The sequence below is a fragment of the Trichomycterus rosablanca genome, chromosome 22 (genome assembly GCF_030014385.1).
Source record: "Trichomycterus rosablanca isolate fTriRos1 chromosome 22, fTriRos1.hap1, whole genome shotgun sequence".
NCBI lineage: Eukaryota > Metazoa > Chordata > Actinopteri > Siluriformes > Trichomycteridae > Trichomycterus > Trichomycterus rosablanca.
The window spans coordinates 14799573-14823608 of record NC_086009.1 but is presented as its reverse complement, the minus strand read 5'-3'; the positions used below and the strand labels follow the sequence as shown (position 1 = coordinate 14823608).

Genomic DNA, 24036 nt, shown 5'->3' with positions numbered 1-24036 from the left:
CATCTCTGTGTAGGCGCCTACACAGAGAGAGACCCATATCCGGCTTAGTCCCGCCCATCTGAACAACCGGCCAATAGTTGTTCATGTAGCCACCCGGCCTCAGCCGGCAAGGCAGAGCTGAGATTCGATACGATGTATTCGAGAACCCAGCTCTGGTTGCAGCGTGTGTTTTTACCGCTACGCCACCTGAGCGGCCCAACCCTGTTTGTAGTGCAGTCTTTTTCCAATTTTGCCACTTGTCTGCTTCAAAGTTCAGAATCCCAGCACTGGTGTGCTTACAAAACCTCTGTATCACCTCATATATATACACCCCAGCAAAATAGGACACCATACTGCTTCCTATAGTTCCTATAGACTCTAATAAACGTAGAAATAAAACATTAATATTTCACTTCGTAAAGAATTTCCAGCAATTTCTTATAACCCTTTTACTCATCTTTACCTGGGGTGGTAATAATTGTTTTCCCTTTTTTAAAAATACAATATATACACAAACAATATATACACACATAAAGGGTTTACGGAAACAATGATCCTTCTAAAAGCTGCTTCAATATCTGATGCACTTGAGATAGTTCTTAAAGTAGTGATGTTTCTCTTTCGCTACTTCAGCTGACTTCTTTTGTGTCCTGTATTTACTATACAGACTGCTGTTAGCTCTCTTCTGGTGGCTGATTGAGAGTCCCTTGCAGGAAGCAACCAGCAACGTCCCAAGCCCATCGATGAAGAACTCTGAAGAAGAAACAGAAGTAAAGACTGGGGTCAGTACATCTAATTTAGATTATTGGATAATTTCATTAAAACTGAATTTCAGTGCATAGCAAGAAGGTCCTGGGTTCGATTCCCTGGTGGAGTGTGTGCCCTGTGTGTGTGTTTGCTCTGACACCTTTCTATCAGAACCAGCATTAACTTCTTCAGCAATTTAAGCTACAGTAGCTCGTCTGTTGGATCGGACCACACGGGCCAGCCTTCCCTCCTTACATGCATTAATGAGTCTTGGCCGCCCATGACCCTGTCGTACTTGTCGGCCTCGCTCAAATACTTAAATACCAATTCATTTAATGCAGCAGTACAACAGTAAGTCTGACATATTACCCTTAACAAGTATTAACAAGTATTTTTAATTAACAAGAAACAATTAAGTCTAATCCTTATCTCACAATGGTGGGACACTTTTAAAGGTCTTTTATGGTTTGTTGTATGTTTTTTAAAAATCTACAGCCACTCAGGTGGCAAGCCGTAGCCTAGTTAGGTTAGGGTACTGGACTAGTAATCAGAAGATCGCTGGTTCAAGCCCCACCACTGCCAGGTTGCTGCTGTTGGGCCCTTGAGCAAGGCCCTTAACTCGCAGTTGCTCAGACTGTATACTGTAACTGTACTGTAAGTCGCTTTGGATAAAGGCGTCTGCTAAATGCTGTAAATGTAAATGTAAAAATGCAGCGGTAAAATACCCTAGAACACCAGAGCTGACATGTCAAACTCATCGGTTCGAAACTCAGCTCTGCCATCCGGCTGGGCTGGACGGCTACATGAACAACGATTGGCTGTTGTTCATACAGGGTGGGAAGAGCCAGATAGGGACCTCATAACTGATGCAATTACGAGCTCTGCTGGCTGTACAGAGTCGACGAATAATGCTTTGATCAGGGTGTGGCTCTCCTTACACAAGGCTGATCCGCATACGAACTCGCCTCGTGCAGGTGAAAAGATGCAGTCGGCTACTGCACACGTGTCGGAAGGGGCGTGTGTCAGATCGCTCTGCTTAATCGGGGCAGGGGTCAGCACGAGTAGAGATCATCAAGCTTCTGGTATAACTCTGATTAGATCTTTGACCATTGTACTTGGCAGAACTGTCTATGTCCATGACAGTATTTAAACCCACCTCAGGCAATAGAAATGTTTTCCTATTTTTTGTCTCACATTTTTGCATGACACTTCTTCAGTTTCTCTAGTTTCTGATTAGTCTAGAAACAGCTCTGTTGTGAATCTATTTTCCAGTCCTTACCACCTGCTCTTACAACCACAAATTGGAAACTACCCTATACAACCAAAATTTGTGTGATCACATGACCATTCTTGCTAGACTAAAACCATAGACATACTTCCCTTCCCTCTGAAGTTCCAATTCCTTTCGAAGACGTTTATTGGAGTTCATGTCAGGGCATTCCTCCACTTTAAACTCATGTCAAAACACATCTTTATGCACCTCAATTTGTGCCCAGAGGCAAATGGGATGGGTAAGTGTGAAGCTTTTATTTGTCATATACACGTCTACACGTGTACAGAACAATGAAATGATTTTCACACATATCCCAGGTTGCTCAAGGGCCCAACACTGGCATCATGGCAGAGCCAGGATTCGAACCCTTAACCTTTCAATTGATAACCCACAGCTTGAAGGGCCATTCCCAAAATGTATCAACATAGAATGCATTTAATTTATATTACATATTAAACTGAGTTCAGGTGCTTTGGCCACACCTATTGATAACGAGTGGATACAATCAGGATGGGTGTCCGCAAACTTTTGACCATATAGTTTGGTAGGCTGCTGTGTATCCAAAGATGTACACAAACAAGCATTTTATTAGGAACACCTTTCTGGTCTGTACGTTAATTGGCTATTTTAGATTAATTTTGTGAGTTTCCATTACTGACTGTAGCCCATCTGTTGCTTTATACCTTTTAAACACCCCCTCCGCATACCCATTCATTAACCCCCATTTAACCCCCAACTGACTAGATGATGTTTGGGTGGTCACCATTCTCATCACTTTCTACACTTACTGTCCATTTTATCAACTTACCATATAGAAGCACGTTGTAGTTCTACAATTACTGGCTGTAGTCCATCTGTTTCTCTACATACTTTTTAACCTGCTTGGAACCTGTTCTTCAATGGTCAGGACCCCCACAGGACCACCACAGAGAAGGTATTATTTGGGTCTTTGATCATTCTCAGCATTGCATTTACAATGACATGGTGGTGGTGTGTTAGTGTGTGTTGTGCTGGTATGAGTGGATCAGACACAGCAGCGCTGCTGGAGTTTTTAAATCCCGTGTCCACTCACTGTCCACTCTATTAGACACTCCTACCTAGTTGGTCCACCTTGTAGACGTAAAGTCAGAGACGATCGCTCATCTATTGCTGCTGTTCGAGTTGGTCATCTTCTAGTCCTTCATCACTGGTCACAGGACGCTGCCCATGGGCTGCCGTTGTCTGGATAATTTTGGTTGGTGGACTATTCTCAGTCCAGCAGTGTAAGCATTGCTGTGTCTGATCCACTCATACCAGCACAACACACACTAACACACCACCACCATGTCAGTGTCACTGCAGTGCTCAGAACGATCCACCACCCAAATAATACCTGCTCTGTAGCGGTCCTGTGGGGGTCCTGACCATTGAAGAACGGCATGAAAGGGGGCTAACAAAGCATGCAGAGAAACAGATGAACTACAGTCAGTAATTGTAGAACTACAAAGTGCTTCTATGTGGTTAGTGGAGCTGATAACATGGACAATGTGTGTAGAAACAAGGAGGTGGTTTTAATGTCATGGCTGATCAGTGTATATGTACATGTACATCTTAATGACATGGTAGTGTGTGTTGTTATGGTATGAGTGTAGCATGCACAGCAGTGTTGTTGGGATGTATCTGTATATGGTTGGTGTAGCTTATAAAATAGTGAATGAATAATAAATGAATGGATGTACCAGATGGGTGTTCCTAATAAAGTGCTTAGTGAGTGTACATTTTTAGGTATATTACATATTAATTTTGGCTTGATCCAACACCCTGTCAAAAACAAGATTGTAAATGGTTGCCCACTATTATTTCAAGTTTAGAAGTAGACTTACCAGTATGAGCCACTCTTTTCAGGAAAGGGTCAAACCCAACCTGTTGCACCGAATGGGTCCGGGCCAGGAAGAAATTGACGACCCCGTCTACAAAGTAGCAGTTTGGAAAGCCAGGGACTGGACTGTGCCACCTGTTCTGATTTCGACTTGCACAGCCACCTTCATTCTCATCTCCTTCCTCATAAGCGAGTGTGAAGTAAAACTGATTTCCTCCAACATCACCGCCGAGCTGTACGAGCACAGAGCAGGATATAATCAATTTAACCAATTATCCAATAAATTAATTAATTAATAAATAAAGATCATAGTTATTAGAGCCTGATCTGCATAGCTCACCACATCCAACTCGGGAAGTGCTTCCATAATCTCCACAAAGCTCTCAATGCGGGTAAAATTTTGGAATACAAAGTCATCATCCACCCAGAGGAAGTACTTGGTGGTAACCTGTGAGATCCCCAAGTTTCTGCCTGCGAACCAGCCCTGTGGACCCATCATTCAGATTTATAAGTAAATAAAACAGCTTTAACTTGATTAAAATGAGAAATAAGCAAAAAATACATACCTGACCACCGGGCATGATGTACTGCTCTATGTTGGTACCGTTCACCTTTTCTGGCGTAAAGCTGTCATCAGCAATGATGATTTTAATAGTTGGATAATACCGACGAATGCTGTTAATAAGGACGTATAACTCCCTGTATCTTATGAAGGTCTTGGTGACGATGGTCACCTGAGAGTTGACATCTACAAAGAAAAAAGGGCAAGTATTTTTAGTGATTTTTCTTGCTTTGGCAAAACCTACACCGATCAGGCATAACGTTATGACCACCTTCCTAATATTGTGTTGGTCCCCCTGGCACCAAGATGTTAGCAGCAGATCCTTTAACTCCTGTAAGTTGTGAGGTGGGGCCTCCATGGATCGGACTTGTTGGTCCAGCACATCCCACAGATGCTTGATTGGATTGAGATCTGGGGAATTTGGAGGCACCTCAAACTCGTTGTTGTGCTCCTAAAACCATTCCTGAAGCATTTTTGCTTTGTGGCAGGGCAAAATCCTTATAAGCTTTACCAGTATTTTAAAAATGCTTTAAAAATAAAAATTAAAGCATAGACAAAAGGTATAGGGCAACAGATAAGCTACAAACAGAGCTCATTCGTATGGTAGGTGTAGATTATAAAATAATGAATGAATAATTAATGAATGAATGTACCAGATGGGTGTTTCTAAAGTGCTTAGTAAGTAGAAAACTTAAAGAATGTTTAGGTTTATTACATATTAATTATGACTGTCCTGAAGCTTAATTTACAGAGTAAATTCTGTAAAATTCTCTAATTTTTGACAATAATTTAGCTTAAGATTTAAACATTGGCAGTGTATTGACTAAATTGACCCAACACCCTGTCAAAAACAAGATTTTAAATGGTTACGTACTCTTATTTTGAGTAAAAAAAAAACAACCACTAATTAAAAGCAATTCTTTAACAGCGTTTGCATATTTAAAAAAAAACTCTAATAAGTCATTTTAATTCCATATACCAAACTATCAAATGATTATCTTTTAATGCTTTGTAGAAACAGCTAGAATCCGTGCTTGTGAAAACTTCTGCTACCGGCATCCAAACGAAGCCGGTTTTAGTTTGTTTGTTTTGTAATTCAGCGAATAAACATCTTATTCATCCAGAATTAAAACCGCTTTCTGTCCGCACGAAGCACGTTTGTGTTTGGTTGTGTTTTGTATTTTAGCGCTTAAACATATTTGCTTTGTGGAGAGTTAAAGCCGTTTTCTGTTCGTAGGAACCACGTTCTGTTTATTTATTTTGTACACCAGCACATAAACACCGTTTTCCTTTAGAATTACAGCCGTTTTGTCGGAAACAAAGCGCGTTTGTGTTTGGTTGTTTTTGTAGTTCAGCGCTTAAACATCTTTGTTTTGTGGAGAGTTATAACCGTTTTCTGTCCGTAGGAACCGCGTTCTGTTTATTTATTTTGTACACCAGCACATAAACACCGTTTTCCTTTAGAATTACAGCCGTTTTGCCCGAACGAAGCGTGTTTGTGTTGTTTGGTTGTTGGTTTTACATTCCAGCTCATCATCGCCTGTTTCGTCCGGAATTAAAGCCGTTTTTCTGTGACTACCAGCAGAAGCGCCGGTGAAACCAACATAAACATCAACTTCAACTCATCTTCTAAAGCTAAGTAACTTTCTTTATTATAATGGCCCCAGCAGGAGCTTTATATCCCTGTTCCGAGTGCAACATGTTCAGTTATTCCTTCTCCGTGTTTAGTGATAACTTTATATGTGATAAGTGTAGATTAGTTGTTAGTCTGACGGAGAAGATCTCAGTGTTAGAAGGGCGCATTCGGGCGTTAGAACAGACTACTACTAGTGAGGGCTTAGATTCAGCTGTAGCAGTCCCGAATGCCAGCAGTTCAGGTACAGAACCCCAGACTCTGGGGCCCTCACAGCGGGGCGACTGGGTGACGTTTTGGCGACATAGTCGTAGGGCAAAGCACCGACCATCTCAGTTGCACGTGTCCAACAGGTTTTCCCCACTCAGTGAGCCACCCGCTGAGAAGCCTGTTAATGTACAGTAAGTGCTCTGGTTATAGGAGATTCTCAGCTCCGACACGTGCGTATTGCGACCCCCATAGTGACACCAGCAACCATAGTCACCTGTATTCCGGGGGCCAGGGCGCCTGACATCAGAGCAAATCTGAAAGTGCTGGCTAATGCTAATCGTAGATTTTCGAAGATTGTTATCCACGTCGGCACTAATGATGTTCGTTTACGGCAGTCTGAGGTTACTAAGAATAATGTTAAAGAGGTGTGTGAGTTAGCTAGGTCGATGTCCGAGGCAGTATTGTGCTCTGGCCCCTTACCGATTCGACCCAGTGGCGAAACCTACAGCAGGTTGTTGTCGCTGAACCGCTGGATGTCTAAATGGTGCAGAAAACTGCATTGATTTTGTAGATAACTGGTCCACTTTTGAGGGAAGGCCTGGTCTTTTGAAGCGGGATGGTGTCCACCCCACATGGGAGGGTGCTGCTCGCATTTCTTGCAGCATAGGTGACAGGCTTTACCACCGCGTTAGTGTAGCGGCAGATAGTGTTAAATGACTATCCAGAGCCAAGACCAGGCAGCAGACAAACAGGCCTAACCGACTGTCTGCGAGTCGCCATCGGACGTCACCCGGAATCCTTAGGTCACAAACCACTGAGACTGTGTCTGTTTACCGTGGCAGGTGTAAGCCAAAACAATATCAAAAAGTATGTCATAATAACTTCATTAAAATTAATCTAAATGAGCATCATGAAAACCATAGTAGGGCTAAACTAAAGTTAGGACTTCTAAACATCAGGTCACTTGCATGCAAAACAGTAATTGTAAATGAAATAATTACAGATAATAGTCTTAGTGCACTTTGTTTAACTGAGACCTGGGCTAGACCTGATGAGTATCTAGGTTTAAATGAAGCATCTCCTCCGGGTTACAGTTATGAACATAAGCCACGTCTTAGCGGTCGTGGTGGAGGAATAGCCACAATTTATGACAAAGACATACAGTATGTAAGCATGTGTTGTCCTGCTGGACCTTCCATCACCCTGACCAGGATTAGAGTTACAGAAAACACTTACTCTAATCTTTTCATGGATTTATACACTGATCAGCAGTAACATTAAAACCACCTCCTTGTTTCTACACACATTGTCCATTTTATCAGCTCCACTTACCACATAGAAGCACTTTGTAGTCCATCTGTTTCTCTGCATGCTTTATTAGCCCCCTTTCATGTTGTTCTTTAATGGTCAGGACCTCCATAAGGCCACCACAGAGCAGGTATTATTTAGGTGGTGGATCATTCTTAGCACTGCAGTGACACTGACATGGTGGTGGTGTGTTAGTGTGTGTTGTGCTGGTATGAGTGGATCAGACACAGCAGCACTACTGGAGTTTTTAAATACCGTGTCCACTCACTGTCCACTCTATTAGACACTCCTACATAGTTGGTCCACCTTGTAGATGTAAAGTCAGAGACGATCGCTCATCTATTGCTGCTGTTTGAGTTGGTCATCTTCTAGACCTTCATCAGTGGTCACAGGGTGCTGTTGGCCTGATATTTTTGGTTGGTGGACAGCAGTGACAGTGAGGTGTTTAAAAACTCCAGCAGCGCTGCTGTGTCTAATCCACTCATACCAGCACAACACACACTAACACACCGCCACCATGTCAGTGTCACTGCAGTGCTGAGACTGATCCACCACCCAAATAATATCTGCTCTGTGGTGGTCCTGGGAGAGTCTTGACCATTGAAGAACAGCATGAAAGGGGGCTAACAAAGCATGCAGAGAAACAGATGGAATACAGTCAGTAATTGTAGAACTACAAAGTGCTCCTATATGGTAAGTGGAGCTGATAAAATAGATAATGTGTATAGAAACAAGGAGGTGGTTTTAATGTTATGGCTGATCTGTGTACGATCGGTATAAGTTAAGAACCTCTGTAATACTGTAAATACAGTAAAGCTTGTGTGTGTGCGGATGTATTCTGATATAAACTATATTATGCCCCTGTCCCATGTTTTTACACTTCTCCCCCGGCTTTCCCCTCACCCGTGTCTTGCCTTCTCATTGGCTGTAGTTCGACATAGCACTCGCTGCCAATTGCAACCTGCTCGCGGGATTTTGACTCGTCGACTGGTCCAGATATTTCACATGCTAAATATTTTTCTTGAGTCGCTCGGATCGAGTCGTTGAACAGTTCACACAATGATCGAGAGCCGAGTTTCGATCCCCGAGCGAACGCCGAGTTGCTCCCGAGCTGTCATATCTAGCTTGTTCTGCTTTTGCTTTGCAGGCACTAAGCCTGTTCAGCTCTTCCATACCTTTTAAACTGTATATTTAAAAAAATACAAACAATCGAATTGAAATACATGTGTTTTGTTTTTTTACTTTTAAATGTCTTTAATAGAGTAAGTACAATCACAGCTTTAGGACATGTTGAACAACAATACAACTGCACCTGTCTTGATGTCACTATGTTCATAACAGCTCCACGAAACACAATACGAAACCGTGTGAACATACTAAACATATGGTTGACATGCTTTGTTTATAGTGTGGACTGTTATAGAGAACAGAAAAAGACAAAGGCTTCTCACCATTTCCGGGATCGCTGAGGACAGGTACTTTCGGCCGTTGGATCATAATGGGAAATAGTGCTGTGTAATCGTCAAAGGTGTAGTAGACTAGAGAAGGACGCACACACACACAGACACACACACACACACACACACACACACACAGATGTACATTAATACTTGAATGTACGTAGAAATTACAAATAAATGACTTGGAATGAGAATGACTAACATATTTTGTAAATACATTGATGAGGCATAACATTAAAACCACCTCCTTGTTTCTACACTCACTGTCCATTTTATCAGCTCAACTTACCATATAGAAGGACTTTGTAGCTATACAATTACTGACTGTAGTCCATCTGTTTCTCTGCATGCTTTTTTAGCATGCTTTCACCCTGTTCTTCAATGGTCAGGACCCCCACAGGACCACCAAAGAGTAGGTATTATTTGCGTGGTGGATCATTCTCAGCACTGCAGTGACACTGACATGGTGGTGGTGTGTTAGTGTGTGTTGTGCTGGTATGAGTGGATCAGACACAGCAGCGCTGATGGAGTTTTTAAACACCTCACTGTCACTGCTGGACTGAGAATAAGTCCACCATCCAAAACTATCCAGCCAACAGCGCCCCGTGGGCAGCGTCCTGTGACCACTGATGAAAGTCTAGAAGATGACCAACTCAAACAGCAGCAACAGATGAGCGATCGTCTCTGAGTTTACATCTACTAGGTGGACCAAGTAGGTCGGAGTGTCTAATAGAGTGGACAGTGAGTGGACACGGTATTTAAAAACTTCAGCAGCGCTGCTGTGTCTGATCCACTCAGACCAGCACAACAAACACTAACACACAGTGCTGAGAATGATCCACCACCTAAATAATACCTGCTCTGTAGTGGTCCTGTGAGGGTCCTGACCATTGAAGAACAGGGTGAAAGCAGGTTAAAAAAAGTATGTAAGGAAATAGATGGACTACAGTCAGTAATTGTAGAACTACAAAGTGCTTCTATATGGTAAGTGGAGCTGATTAAATGGACAGTGAGTGTTGAAACAAGGAGAAGGTTTTAATGTTATGGCTGATCAGTGTATAATCCAATTTTAAATTTTTATATCACCCTCCCTAATCTTATGTGAAAAAGTAATTGCTTCCTTAGCTACTACATCAGTGATGTAACCAAAATTCAGTTGACATGATTACTGCCAGACCTGCTGAATCTAAGCATCACTTAAATAGAACCTGTATGGTAATGTGCAGCAGGTTAGACTGCTAGTTCCCAACAAGCAGCACATGATGCCATGTTCTAAAGATGCGAATACAGCTGCAAAACAAAGTCATTCGAAGCGAGAAGCCTAGAAAGGTTTTCAAAATCCATTGCTAAGGCTTTGGTAGTCCAGCAAACCACTGTGAGAGCCATTGTCCACAAATAGTAAAAACTTGAATTGAAACAATGGTGAACCTCCCTAGGAGTGGCCAATGATGCATGAACGGCTTATCCAGAAGGTCACCAAAGAACCCTGAGAACTGCAGGTCTTACTTTTGCACAATTGCACAATAAGGAAGACACTTGGAATTTAAGGTAGAGCTACAACGCACAGATCACTATTGAAAAGAACACAAAAGCTCTATAAGCCCTAAGCTGACCAATGAGTCAAACTAGTCAAACATGTTTTTCCTGTTACATGTGGCGTAGAGCTAACTTCACATCCCATCATAAGACTATCACACTACTACCACCATTCTTGACTGTTGGTATGATGGTCTGGGGTTGCTTTGCTTTTGTAGGATGGAACAATGCAGCAAGACGATGACAATGAAGCAAGCAAGCAGGTCCACCACTAAATGGCTCAAAAGAAACAAAGATTTTTGGAGTGGCTGAGTCAAAGTCCTGACTTCAGACCTATTGAGATGTTGTGGCAAGATCTTAAAAGATCTTATCTTATGCTCGATGTAGGGTTGGGCGATATTGCCGATTTTCATACCGTCATACCGTCTTCAGGAAATACCGCGGTATACGGTATTACCGCGGCGGGGGGGGGGGGGGATTGGCGGGGAGGGATTGGGTGTGGGGCGGGTTGTGTCGCGGACAAACTTTACAGTGTACACACTTGAGTGTAATTACAATATTTCAATGTTTTATTATAAAAAGATTTAACAATCTGAACGTCAAACATTGCTTATCTTATCTGATCTATAATAAATACGCATAAGTATAAATGCACGTGTATCAATTACACTTTAACACAAACATTAACACATAACATTTTGGCATTGTAATCTCTCTCTGCCCACACAAAACAGAATAATAGCAGGCTAAACACTTCAATATATTTCAAAAGTTAACTGCTTAGTTTATAGTTACAGATATTTCTTAAAAGTGTATGAACGTGTACGATTAGTTATGCCTGTAATCCAGAATTAAGTTCTATACCGTAACAAAAAATATGTATGTAAATGTTCATGTTGCGATGACGGTGATGTAAAGTAATGTTAAAATAATTAAAAGTCCAAACATTTGAGTGGTTAACGAGAACGCTACTTTACATGTCACACGCATGTCCTAAAGTCTCAGTTTTCAAGGTAAACCTGAAGCAGAAATTCGGCGCATCACATTTAAAAAATACCGTCACCATTTTTGAATACCGCGGTATACGGTAATATCGTCATACCGCCCAACCCTAGCTCGATGTCACATATCCAGCCTGTCTTGGCTCTTGGAGTTTGTTTAAATATACATTCTGCTACTTCAGAATTAACTGAAAAGCTCATTTTTTAATGCATTTTCCCTTTTTCTCTCAATCTTTTAGCGTGTCCAAATTTTACCCAATTGCGTTATGCTTCCTCTTCTGGTGCTGACCCCCACCCCGATTGAGGACCCTCCGACACGCGTGCAGTAGCCGACTGCATCTTTTCACCTGCACGAGGCGAGTTTATATGCGATCAGCCTTGTGCACGGAGAGCCACACCCTGATCGCATTCTTCCTCGACTCAGCCAGCAAAGGTCGTAATTGCATCAGTTATGAGGTCCCTATATGGCTCTTCCCTCCCTGTAAGAACAAGCCAATTGCCGAATGGCAGTGCTGAGTTTCGAACCGTTTTGAACCGACGAGTTTGATATGTCAGCACTGGTGTTTTAGCTAGCGTGTTTTAGCGCTGCACCACGCGAGCGGCCTGAAAAGCTCATTTAACATGCATTTCTTATATAGCTTATAGTTATATTAAGGGTTAAGTTATTGAAGGCTTATATACCTACAATAATTTTGTTACTTGTTGTTTTACATTACAAAAAAACAAGATTGTACTTTTAGCATTTGATGTGTAAACTGTAACTGGGTAGATACAGCCTAATTATTAAACAAATTTATTCAAAACACCACCTTTGTGAGCTAGCTAATCATGTAAGTATATTTACATTGGTTTCCATTCCATACAAGTAAAAAAAAAAGTGCTGTATGAGTAGGAAAAAAAAAAAAAACAACCTTTAACTGCTTAGCTATTGCTTCTTGGTGTTACCTGCTGTTGCATGTCCTAGCTTGCGCTGACAGAAGCTAATCAGATTTAGAATACTTTGGTTTTGTCTGTGTGTTTAGTAGGAACTTACCCATGTCGGTTGCCTTGACGTGGTAGTGACTGGTGGTGTAGGTCACTTTGTTTAGCAAATAATTAATAATGGCCAGTCGGGTGGAGGAGATGTTTAAGGTGCCCTGGTTCTGCCCTTCAACAACTGCTTCAGCCACGTTGTTGTCCACAGACAGCACGCCAAGCTGCACTTTTAGAGTAACCTTGTAGCACAGCGCACAAATATAAGATTTATTAGGTTTGGGGATTCTGTTAGGGAAATAATGATGTGAACTGCTTTGGAATTATCTGGTGGTTTGATCTTACTAACAATCCAACTAATAATAGATAACAGGCAGATGCATGAGATAAATGTCCAGGCTAAAAAAAGTATATGGACTTTTGTATTTAATCATCGGGAGAACATCAATAACACAACAATTATGATTGCGTATAAGACTTGCACAATGGTGAGGAGAATTGTAGGCATATTCGGAAATTTCAAGCATGAGCAGCATCTGGAATGATACCTACACCATGCTAACCAGCAGTCCAACAGTCACAGAAAGGAACGGGCTTATAACAATTGAAATAAGAAGACAAACACAATTGGAAACAGTTGAGAAAATCCGATTGAATTACTGAAACAAGTCAACTAGGTGAAACTGCAACTACAGCCAGCAACATGAGCTACTCAGTCCACCAATGAACTGACCATAAATCACAGACTGATGCTTCTCCCTGAAGCCCTGGGTACTAAAAACGATGACAGAAAAGGGACGGGGGAATCACAAAAATGATTAAGAATAGAACAGGGGTGCGTTTTCCAAAACATTTATAACGCTAAGTACTTCGTAACGTTGTACTTAAGAACATTCTTAAATTTACGAGTGTTTCCCGAAACCCTTCGGGTCATTCATTCATTCAATTTTGACTATAAAAATATGCAATGTTGTATTTCAATGTTTAAATAATTTTATTCACTTGAAAAAATAATTTAATTGATGTACACATCTAAATAAAATTAATTAAATGCTTGTTTAGAGGGCAGTATAACTGGGAAAAAAAATAGATGGCACTGGTTAGCTATAACACTGCCATTGAAAGCTGCTTGGCCATGTCCTGTTGATCAGGCGGAGCCATTTGACTGGACTGTGAAGAGAAAGGCTTAGGAGATGACCCAGGACTGCTGCAAAGTGAAGATTGCACAGGGGATGTAGGCTGAGGTGGGGTAGATGGGTAGATGGGGCCTTTAAACATACATCTACTCCCCCAGATGTCCCTTCAGTCACTGTTTGGGCCTAGTATTCCCAGTGTTGCTTCCTCTTCCACAGTAAGGCCTGTTGCAGATAACTGACCTCCACCTTTCTTAGCCCTCTCTTTCCTAAATCGTGCCGCCGTTTGCGCTATAGGCTTTGTCAAAGCCCTATTTACTCCCGATCTCTGATCAACATGGTCTTTCCTCAGCTGAGTCTTTGCTCATTTCTTTGACCGTGCTACATGTAAGTAGAATAAGCATGGCTTTCCCATTGTAAAGGGGTCTACAAAACTTTGCCAGCCTGGACAGTAAATAATTATTGTGTTTTTTTAATAATGTGATTTATTCAAACATTACTGCCAAGAAACCAGACCAGTAGTTAGACAGGACACCATATAATTCCTAAAGGTTCACAAGTTGTATTTTTTAAAACTTACAAAGGGTTATGAGTTTTTCTTAAAGCAGCGTAAAGTAATAATTTAAAGCAATAATTTGATAAAGCATGCCTCTATCTGATTTCCTCTATTTTTGCATTTATTACACTTTGTTTAGATTTTTTTTTTGCATTTTTCCCAATTTTCTTCCCAGTCTAGTCATATACAATTAGCCGATTGCATTAACGCATTCTCTCTACTGATGCTGATCTCCACTGCTGATTGAGAAGAGCGAGACTGACACACGACGTGTGCAGTAGCCGACTGCATCTTTTCACCTGCACAAGCCGAGTTCATATGTGGATCAGCTCTGTGTACGGAGAGCCACACCCTGATCAACGCGTTATCCCTCGGCTCTGTGCGGGCGGCATCAATCAGCCAGCAGAGGCCGTGATTGCATCATTTATGAGCTCCCTATCCGGCTTCCCACCCTGTATGAACAACAGCCAATCGTTGTTCATTTAGCCGACGAGTTTGAAATGTCAGCCCTGGTGTGATAGCGTGTTTTACCGCTGCGCCACCCGAAAAACAAAAACATATATACGTAGAATAAAAACAGCTTATTGAAATTATTGTATAAAAAGCGAGCCGAATGTTCTTCACAGTGAGGTGAAGGACAGATTTATAGTTATGGAAAGGTGGCACAACCATTTATTAAGTAGGGAAGATAATTCACATGGGTGATATAAGTGTTTTATAATCTTTCTTTTAAATAAATAATAAATACAACATTTCGTAGGAGGATCTTTGTGACAAATATGCAAAGATAAAGGAAATCAAGACAGAGCAAATATTTTTTCATGGTACGTGTAGCCATGAAGCATGTTGCAATAAAGAACGAATGTTTTTAAGGCCACCAAGTTAGAACAAATTTAAACATGGAATAAAGTGCTTTGCTCAAGGGTTTTATGTATTAAAGTCTAGACAGAGTAAGTCTTTTGGTGTCAAAAGGTGTCAATGCTTTTAAAACCAGGATTAGGCTAGATATGAGTGTTTGTTTTAATAATGTAACAGATGCATCAACCGAATCCAGCTCGATAAGCACTTGTAAATGTCCCTAGAGCAAAAACCATTATTCCAGTCAAATACAGAAGCCAGCAACAAGACTAAAATAGTACTAGACATAAGATATAAGAAAGAACAAGCCAAAAGTAAAGCCCTTCACCACTGATAGTATCTTAAATTTGCTATGTGCCAAGTAATCATGTTATTAACTGTTATGTACCTTGTAAGGACCTTTCCGTGATGTATGTAATGCTAAACCTGTAACAATATACAATGTACCGTAACTTGATATCACAATACTTGTAGCCTGACATTTTACTGAATAGAAATACACTGTACACTGATAAATACACGGTATATTGTCGACTATTAATAGCATACCTGGTATCTCACTTTTCCTCATGGGTATCACTGTCACTCCATGCATGGGATATTGAAGAGGAGAGTTGGGTTGAGCGAGAATAATCGTGTTACTTCTCTTCATCCTAATAATGATTCAAGATTTTTTAAATGATAAACATATCAGAGGTTTTTACAGCCTACCATATACAACCCCAAATCAGAAAAAGTTGGGACGGCATGGAAAAAGCAAATAATTAAAAAAAAACACAGTTTCTTACATTCAGAATGAACCTGAGATATTTCATGTTTTGTCTGCTCAACTTCATTTCATTTATTGATAAACATCCATTCCTACATTTCAGGTCTGCAACATTCCAAAAAACGTTGGGACGGTAAAGCATTTACCACTTTGTAATGTTGCCATTCCTTTTCACCACACTTAAAAGACGTTTTGGATTTGAGGAGACCAGGTGATTTAGTGTTTCAGCTTTTATTTTGTCCCATTCTTCCTGCAAACACGTCTTAACAAGTGCAACAGTACGGGGTCGTTGTTGTCGCATTTTCCCTTTCAAAATTCTCTATTAAGGACAGGTCAAGACTGCAGGCAGGCCAGTCCAGTACCCATACCCTCTTCTTCTGCAGCCATGCCTTTGTAATGTGTGCAGCATGTTGAAAAATGCATGGACATCCCTGGAAAAGATGACGTCTTGAAGGCAGCACATGTTGCTCTAAGATCTCAATGGACTTTTCTGCATTAATGCTGCCATCACAGAAGTGTAAATGACCTTTGCCAAGGGCACTGACACAAGGGCTTTTTGACTTGTTGCTGATGACAGTCTGGATGGTCCTTTTCGTCTTTGGTCCGGAGCACACGGTGTCCCTTTGTTCCAAAAAAGACCTGGTGTGCTGATTCATCTGACCACAATACATGTTTCCAAAGTGTGATGGTCCATCCTAGATGCCTCCAAGCCCAGAGAAGTCGACGCCGCTTCTGGACATGGTTAACATAAGGCTTCTTTTTTTGCACAGTAGAGTTTTAAGTGGCATTTGTGCATCTAACTCTGTATTGTAGTGCTTGACAAAGGTTTGCCAACGTAATCCCTCGCCCATGTGGTTATATCAGCTATTGTTGAATGGCGGTTCTTGATGCAGTGCCGTCTGAGGGATCAAAGATCACGGACGTTCAGCTGAAATTCCTCCTGATTACTTGAATAGTTTAATGATATTATGCACTGTAGAGGAAGAAATATTCAAATCCCTTCCAATCTTTCTTTGAGGTTCATTGTTTTCAAACATTTCAATCATTTTCTCATGCAATTGTTGACAAACTGGAGATCCTCTGGTCATCTTTGCTCATCCAAGACCAGCCTTTCCTGGATGCTGCTTTTGTACCAAACCATGATTACAGTCACCTGTTTGAAATCACATCATTATTTAGTTTTTTCACCTCATTACTAGCCCTAAATTGCCCCCGTCCCAACTTTTTTTTTTGGAATGTGTTGCAGGCCTGAAATGCAGGAATGGATGTTTATTAATAAATGAAATGAAGTTGAGCAGATAAAACATGAAATATCTTGAGTTTAAACTGTCTGCAATGAAATAAAAGTCAAAGTAAATGTAAGAAACTGTGTTTTTTTATTATTTTCATTTTCCATGCTGTTCCAACTTTTTCTGATTTGGGGTTGTATTTAACATCTACTTGATGTTAATGTAAATAGTCGTAATTTAACTTGCATTGATTGCATTGGTACCCGAGTGAAAGATACTACACAGTTCTTGGTAAGAGGAAAGCCTGTAGTGAAGCTATAGATCAGACCCTGATTAGCATCAATGCCATGGTTTCTGTTGTGATTCTAATCCATCTTATTCAAATCTTAATATTCATTTGATAAAGCAGTCTGTATTTTTTTGAAAGGGACAAACCCTGTACAGGGTCTTATCTGGTTTCAGAAAGTTAGTGAGCCTGAAAAGATGAAAAGCATCAAATGAATGAATGACAAAACCGGCCAAACCTGATCTGGTGCTGTCTGTATTCTTCAGTCCGATGATTCTCTATTATACTCAGACTGTCCTTTGGCAATAGACGTGCCAGCTCAGCAGCTGAACAGGTACACGAGGGACGACTGACGTTTATGAATATTCTGAAGAGAAAAAAACAGAGCACTCTTTAAACTGCGTGTACCTTGTAGGCCTTGGTCAATACGTTCTTACATCAGAAGTGTCAGAACAGGTAACAGAACTCGACTCGTGACTCGCAAAAAACAGTTACGTGTGACAATTATATATACAGTGGTGTTAAAAAAAATAGCAGTCCATCACCATTAACCTGATAAATCACTGTTTTTAGTAGAAATGCTATTTCTACATAGCAAAAAATGTACTTGAGTGTAGTAGAGTAATGAAAACAAAACAAACCCAACAATTAGAACATGCATGCCGCTCATTCTGAGTAATCGAAGCATTGATTGAAAGGGCGTTGTTCAAAATAATACCAGTGAGGAGTTCAATTGGTGAAGTAATTAATTCTGCAGAAGAACGGGTGTAAATTTTGGCCTTTATTTAAGGTAGGAGGGTGGCAAATGTTGCACAGGTTGGTCATAGCGCATTTCCCTCTGAAATACTGGGTAAAATGGGTTGTTCCAGACATTGTTCTGATGAACAGCGTACTTTGATTAAAAAGTTGATTGTAGAGGGAAAAAACATACAGAGAAGTGCAGCAAATGATAGGCTGCTCAGCTAAAATGATCTCAAATGCCTTGAAGTGACAACTAAAACCTGAAAGACGCAGAAGGAAGAGTGGAACAACTGTTCGAAAGGATCGAAGAATAGCCAAAATGGCAAATACTCAGCCAATGATCACCTCCAGAAAGATCAAGGAACATCTGAAGTTAGCAGTGAGTACAGAAGATGATTAAGTGAAGCCAATTTACCAGCAAGAACTCCTTGCAAGGTCCCGTTGTTAAGAAAAAGACACGTCCTGAATGGGTTCAAATTTGCCAAGGAACACATTGACTGGTCCAAAAAGAAATGGCTCAACATTTTGTGGACTGGTGAAGGCAACCCCCGAGCACTGAATTCAAGCCAAAGTACACTGTAAAGGTAGTAAAGCATGGTGGTACAAAATGATGATAATGGGATGTTTTTCATACCATGGCGTTACGCCTATTTATGGCATACGACGGATCATGGATCAATTTAAATATATCAGAATACTTGAGGAGATCATGTTGCTCTATGTCGAAGAAGAAATGTCCTTAAAATTGATGTTTTAACATGACAATGACCCAAAACATCTTGATTACAGACAAACAAGATTGAGGAAATAGATTGGCCAGCCCAATCCTCTGACTTCAATCCCATAGAGAACTTGTGGGCTGATATCTGAAACATGTTTTTTTGAGACAAAACCCAAAATTGCAGAAGAACTGTGGAATGTAGTCTAATCATCCTGGACTGGAATACCTGTTCAGAGGTGCCAGAGGTTGGTCGATTGGTTCAGTAATTTAAGGTAAAGTAAAACTTAAAAAAAAATTTCAGTTTATAGATAATAGATTTTTTTTTTAATTTTTAAAGAAAAATGCTGGCACTGCTATTTTTTTTAACAGCCTAATATTAATTTTTTTTAACTTTCTGTAAAGGATTAACACAAACTGGCTAAATGTTGTTAATGTTTTGATTTAGAATTGAAAGTCTAGTATTTTCAGTGCATTTGCATTTATGGAAATAAGAGTTATTATAATGATTTTGTGCTTTATTTGCTTTTTTAAAATCACTGCTATTTTTTTTAACACCACTGTATATATACATATATACGTATATACAGTACGTATATATACATCTGACATTCAGATCGTGTCATTCTCAGCTCTCTAATAATGTTCCGGCCGTCTTAACCCGCAACGCACACAATGGGTAAATGTTCCAGCCAGCTTCTGGCGTAGTGATGAAGCGTCACTCCCTACTCCCTACTTTGAATATGAAAGTCACTTAAAATAATGGAACGCTCCTACAGAATTGGCGCTAATGACTGAAAAAAAAACGCTTTCTGAGCCAATCAGACCTTCTGATTTAAATTTTTAGTAAGAAATGCTGTTATTTGCATTTATTCAGTTTGTGCCACACAGATAATGTGTCAATGAAATGCTTGATTGGCTTTCTATCGAGTTCTAACGTGTGTTTTACTTCACAACCGGGAAAAGTTTGGAGGTTTTTAATTATAAGCACATTTACAAAATAACGAATTCTATTCCTGATGGGACACACGCTTATAAATTGAATAGCATCTGGAAGAACATAAGCTTAGGTAAGCAGTGGTTATGGATTTTTTGCTGTGTTTTGGCTTTTGGCTACTGTGTTGTAATTTGCAATGAAAACAAAACGTCCGTTTAAGCTTATAACTGGTACCTAGGAAAGTAAAGGCACTAAGTAAAACGGCAAAATACAGTCGCAATGACGCTCTGTTGTTGTTTATCTGAACTTACATATTGTTCATTTATTTCTACTCTACATTTCCAACATATTTTTTGTGTCTATTATATTGACTCGTGACTCGACTTGGACTATAGCCTAAAGACTCGTGACTTGACTCGGACTGTAGCCTAAAGACTCGTGACTTAACTCGGACTCTAGCCTAAAGACTCGTGACTCGACTCGTTTTGTGTTTATTATATTGACTCGTACACACACACCCATTCACCTATAGGTCTCCAATTAACTTTGGAAATTTGGACTGTGGGAGGAAACCAACACAGACACTGGGAGAACATACAAACTCCACACAGAAGGGACCCACACCGCTCCGCTTGGGGAGCGAACTCGGGACCCTCCTGCTGTCAGGCGACAGTGCTACCTACCGAGCCACCAAATGCTTTAATTGTAGGGGAAACACAACACATCTATCTATCTATCTATCTATCTATCTATCTATCTATCTATCTATCTATCTATCTATCTATCTATCTATCTATCTATCTATCTATCTATCTATAAAATGCAAATCACATAACAAGTATTAGCTAAACCATTATTCTGACAGGAATATTTAGCCTATAAACTTTTTATCATCAGTAAGTATTATTAATAGTCAACATTATAGTAAAATATGTCATTTTTAACAGGAAAAAATACATTTTTACACCCTTAAGTCCTACTTTTTAAGCTTCAGCTGTACCTACAACATTTAAATTGAGTTTGCATTAAATTAAATAAACCATTTAATATGTATCAATAATAACGTTTAGTAAATCAATGGTCACTTACTTTGCTTTTAATTTTGGGCTAGTTCCAGTATCTTTACTGTCCTGATACGGAGGGCACAAACTGTTTAAAAGAAAACACAAATGTTGGTGAACATAATGACACCACAGAATAAATGATTACAATGCTTGGTTTAAAAATGTGAAGTATGCCAGTACCTGGTGGAAAGCGTGGTCGGTTTGATGAAAAAGTATATAATGCTGATGATCAACAGCACAGCCAGGATTAGTACTAGCCGTTTGGACATGATGAAAAGTTTAACCTGCAGGATAAAGTTTTCAGACAAAGAGCCGCATTAGTTTGTGTGACTTTGCAATGCTTTATTAACACACTGATCCAAGCACTAATTCACTCGGATGCAGAATAATGCACTAGTCTGATGATCCGACTGTAGTCCATCTGTTGCTTTACATACTTTTTTAGCCTTCTTTTACTCTGTTCTTTAATGGTCAGGACCCATTACAGAACAGGTATTATTTAGGTTATGGATCATTTTCAGCACTGCAGTGAAACTGACATGGTGGTGGTGTGATAGTGTGTGTTGTGCTGATGGAGTTTTTAAATACCGTGTCCACTCACTGTCCACTCTATTAGACACTCCTACCTAGTTGGTCCACCTTGTAGATGTAAAGTCAGAGACCACACCAGCACAACACACACTAACACACCACCAGTGTTGCCACTAACACACACGTCAGTGTTACTGCAGTGCTGAGATTCACCCACAACCTAAATAATACCTGCTCTGTGAGGGTCCTGACCATTAAAGAACAGGGTGAAAGCAGGCTAAAGGGTATGTAGAGAAACATATGGACTACAGTCAGTAATTGTAGAACTACAAAGTGCTTCTATATGGTAAGTGGAGCTGATAAAATGGACAGTGAGTGTAGAAACAAGAAGGTGGTTTTAATGTTATGGCTGATATATGTACAGTGTATCACAAAAGTGAGTACACCCCTCACATTTCTGCAAATATTTTATTATATCTTTTCATGGGACAACACTATAGAAATAAAACTTGGATATAACTTAGAGTAGTCAGTGTACAACTTGTATAGCAGTGTAGATTTACTGTCTTCTGAAAATAACTCAACACAGCCATTAATGTCTAAATGGCTGGCAACATAAGTGAGTACACCCCACAGTGAACATGTCCAAATTGTGCCCAAAGTGTCAATATTTTGTGTGACCACCATTATTATCCAGCACTGCCTTAACCCTCCTGGGCATGGAATTCACCAGAGCTGCACAGGTTGCTACTGGAATCCTCTTCCACTCCTCCATGATGACATCACGGAGCTGGTGGATGTTAGACACCTTGAACTCCTCCACCTTCCACTTGAGGATGCGCCACAGGTGCTCAATTGGGTTTAGTCCATCACCTTTACCTTCAGCTTCCTCAGCAAGGCAGTTGTCATCTTGGAGGTTGTGTTTGGGGTCGGTATCCTGTTGGAAAACTGCCATGAGGCCCAGTTTTCGAAGGGAGGGGATCATGCTCTGTTTCAGAATGTCACAGTACATGTTGGAATTCATGTTTCCCTCAATGAACTGCAGCTCCCCAGTGCCAGCAACACTCATGCAGCCCAAGACCATGATGCTACCACCACCATGCTTGACTGTAGTCAAGATACAGTTGTCTTGGTACTTCTCACCAGGGCGCCACCACACATGCTGGACACCATCTGAGCCAAACAAGTTTATCTTGGTCTCGTCAGACCACAGGGCATTCCAGTAATCCATGTTCTTGGACTGCTTGTCTTCAGCAAACTGTTTGTGGGCTTTCTTGTGCGTCAGCTTCCTTCTGGGATGACGACCATGCAGACCGAGTTGATGCAGTGTGCGGCGTATGGTCTGAGCACTGACAGGCTGACCTCCCACGTCTTCAACCTCTGCAGCAATGCTGGCAGCACTCATGTGTCTATTTTTTAAAGCCAACCTCTGGATATGACGCCGAACACGTGGACTCAACTTCTTTGGTCGACCCTGGCGAAGCCTGTTCCGAGTGGAACCTGTCCTGGAAAACTGCTGTATGACCTTGGCCACCATACTGTAGCTCAGTTTCAGGGTGTTAGCAATCTTCTTATAGCCTAGGCCATCTTTGTGGAGAGCAACAATTCTATTTCTCACATCCTCAGAGAGTTCTTTGCCATGAGGTGCCATGTTGAATATCCAGTGGCCAGTATGAGAGAATTCTACCCAAAACACCAAATTTAACAGCCCTGCTCCCCATTTACACCTGGGACCTTGACACATGACACCAGGGAGGGACAACGACACATTTGGGCACAATTTGGACACAATTTGGACATGTTCACTGTGGGGTGTACTCACTTATGTTGCCAGCTATTTAGACATTAATGGCTGTGTGTTGAGTTATTTTCAGAAGACAGTAAATCTACACTGCTATACAAGCTGTACACTGACTACTCTAAGTTATATCCAAGTTTCATGTCTATAGTGTTGTCCCATGAAAAGATATAATGAAATATTTGCAGAAATGTGAGGAGTGTACTCACTTTTGTGATACACTGTATATTAGTATTTGAATCCTGTAAATCTTTGTTTTTATGATTTTGTGATCCAACATAGAACATTGTTGGATTGTTTGATCATTACTGTGATAACTGTAATATGGTCGTCATATTTTGCATAAACTAACAGGAATAGTAACACATTTCTGTTTACGTGACCTAATATATTTTGCCCCAGAGATTTTTGTGTTCCAACTTGCATACCACTATGATAAATAGTTGGTGGTGTACTGATCTGATATTATATAGAAGATAGGTTATCATTGATTAGTAGCATTCAAGATAAAACTGTTAGATTTTAAATAAGAATTGCATCTTGTGGGTAGGCTCCCCAGCACCCACTACAACCCTAATTGGATAAGTGGTTAAGAAAGTGGGTATGAAACCAAGATGTTGCATGTTTTGTTGGGTTAACTTTATTTTATTTGTTAATATACACTGATCAGCCATAACATTAAAACCACCTCCTTGTTTCTACACTCACTGTCCATTTTATCAGCTCCACTTACCATATAGAAGCACTTTGTAGTTCTACAATTACTGACTGTAGTCCATCTGTTTTTCTGCATGCTTTGTAAGCCCCCTTTTCATGCTGTTCTTCAATGGTCAGGACCACTACAGAGCAGGTATTATTTGGGTGGTGGGTCATTCTC

General features: G+C 40.5%; 1 protein-coding gene across 1 annotated transcript in view; it reads right to left on the bottom strand.

Moving 5' to 3' along the window:
- Positions 1-550: 550 nt before the first annotated feature.
- The window catches only part of LOC134300331 (beta-1,4 N-acetylgalactosaminyltransferase 2-like), a 76466-nt gene continuing 52980 nt past the window's right edge, over positions 551-24036 (bottom strand). The window contains exons 4-12 of the mRNA XM_062985052.1: positions 17609-17737; positions 15636-15739; positions 15475-15512; positions 12601-12781; positions 9022-9108; positions 4424-4605; positions 4198-4341; positions 3862-4090; positions 551-732 (exon numbers count right to left, since the gene is read on the bottom strand). Of these exons, the coding sequence (XP_062841122.1) occupies positions 551-732; positions 3862-4090; positions 4198-4341; positions 4424-4605; positions 9022-9108; positions 12601-12781; positions 15475-15512; positions 15636-15739; positions 17609-17737 (1276 nt within the window). The remainder of the gene's footprint in view (positions 733-3861; positions 4091-4197; positions 4342-4423; positions 4606-9021; positions 9109-12600; positions 12782-15474; positions 15513-15635; positions 15740-17608; positions 17738-24036) is intronic.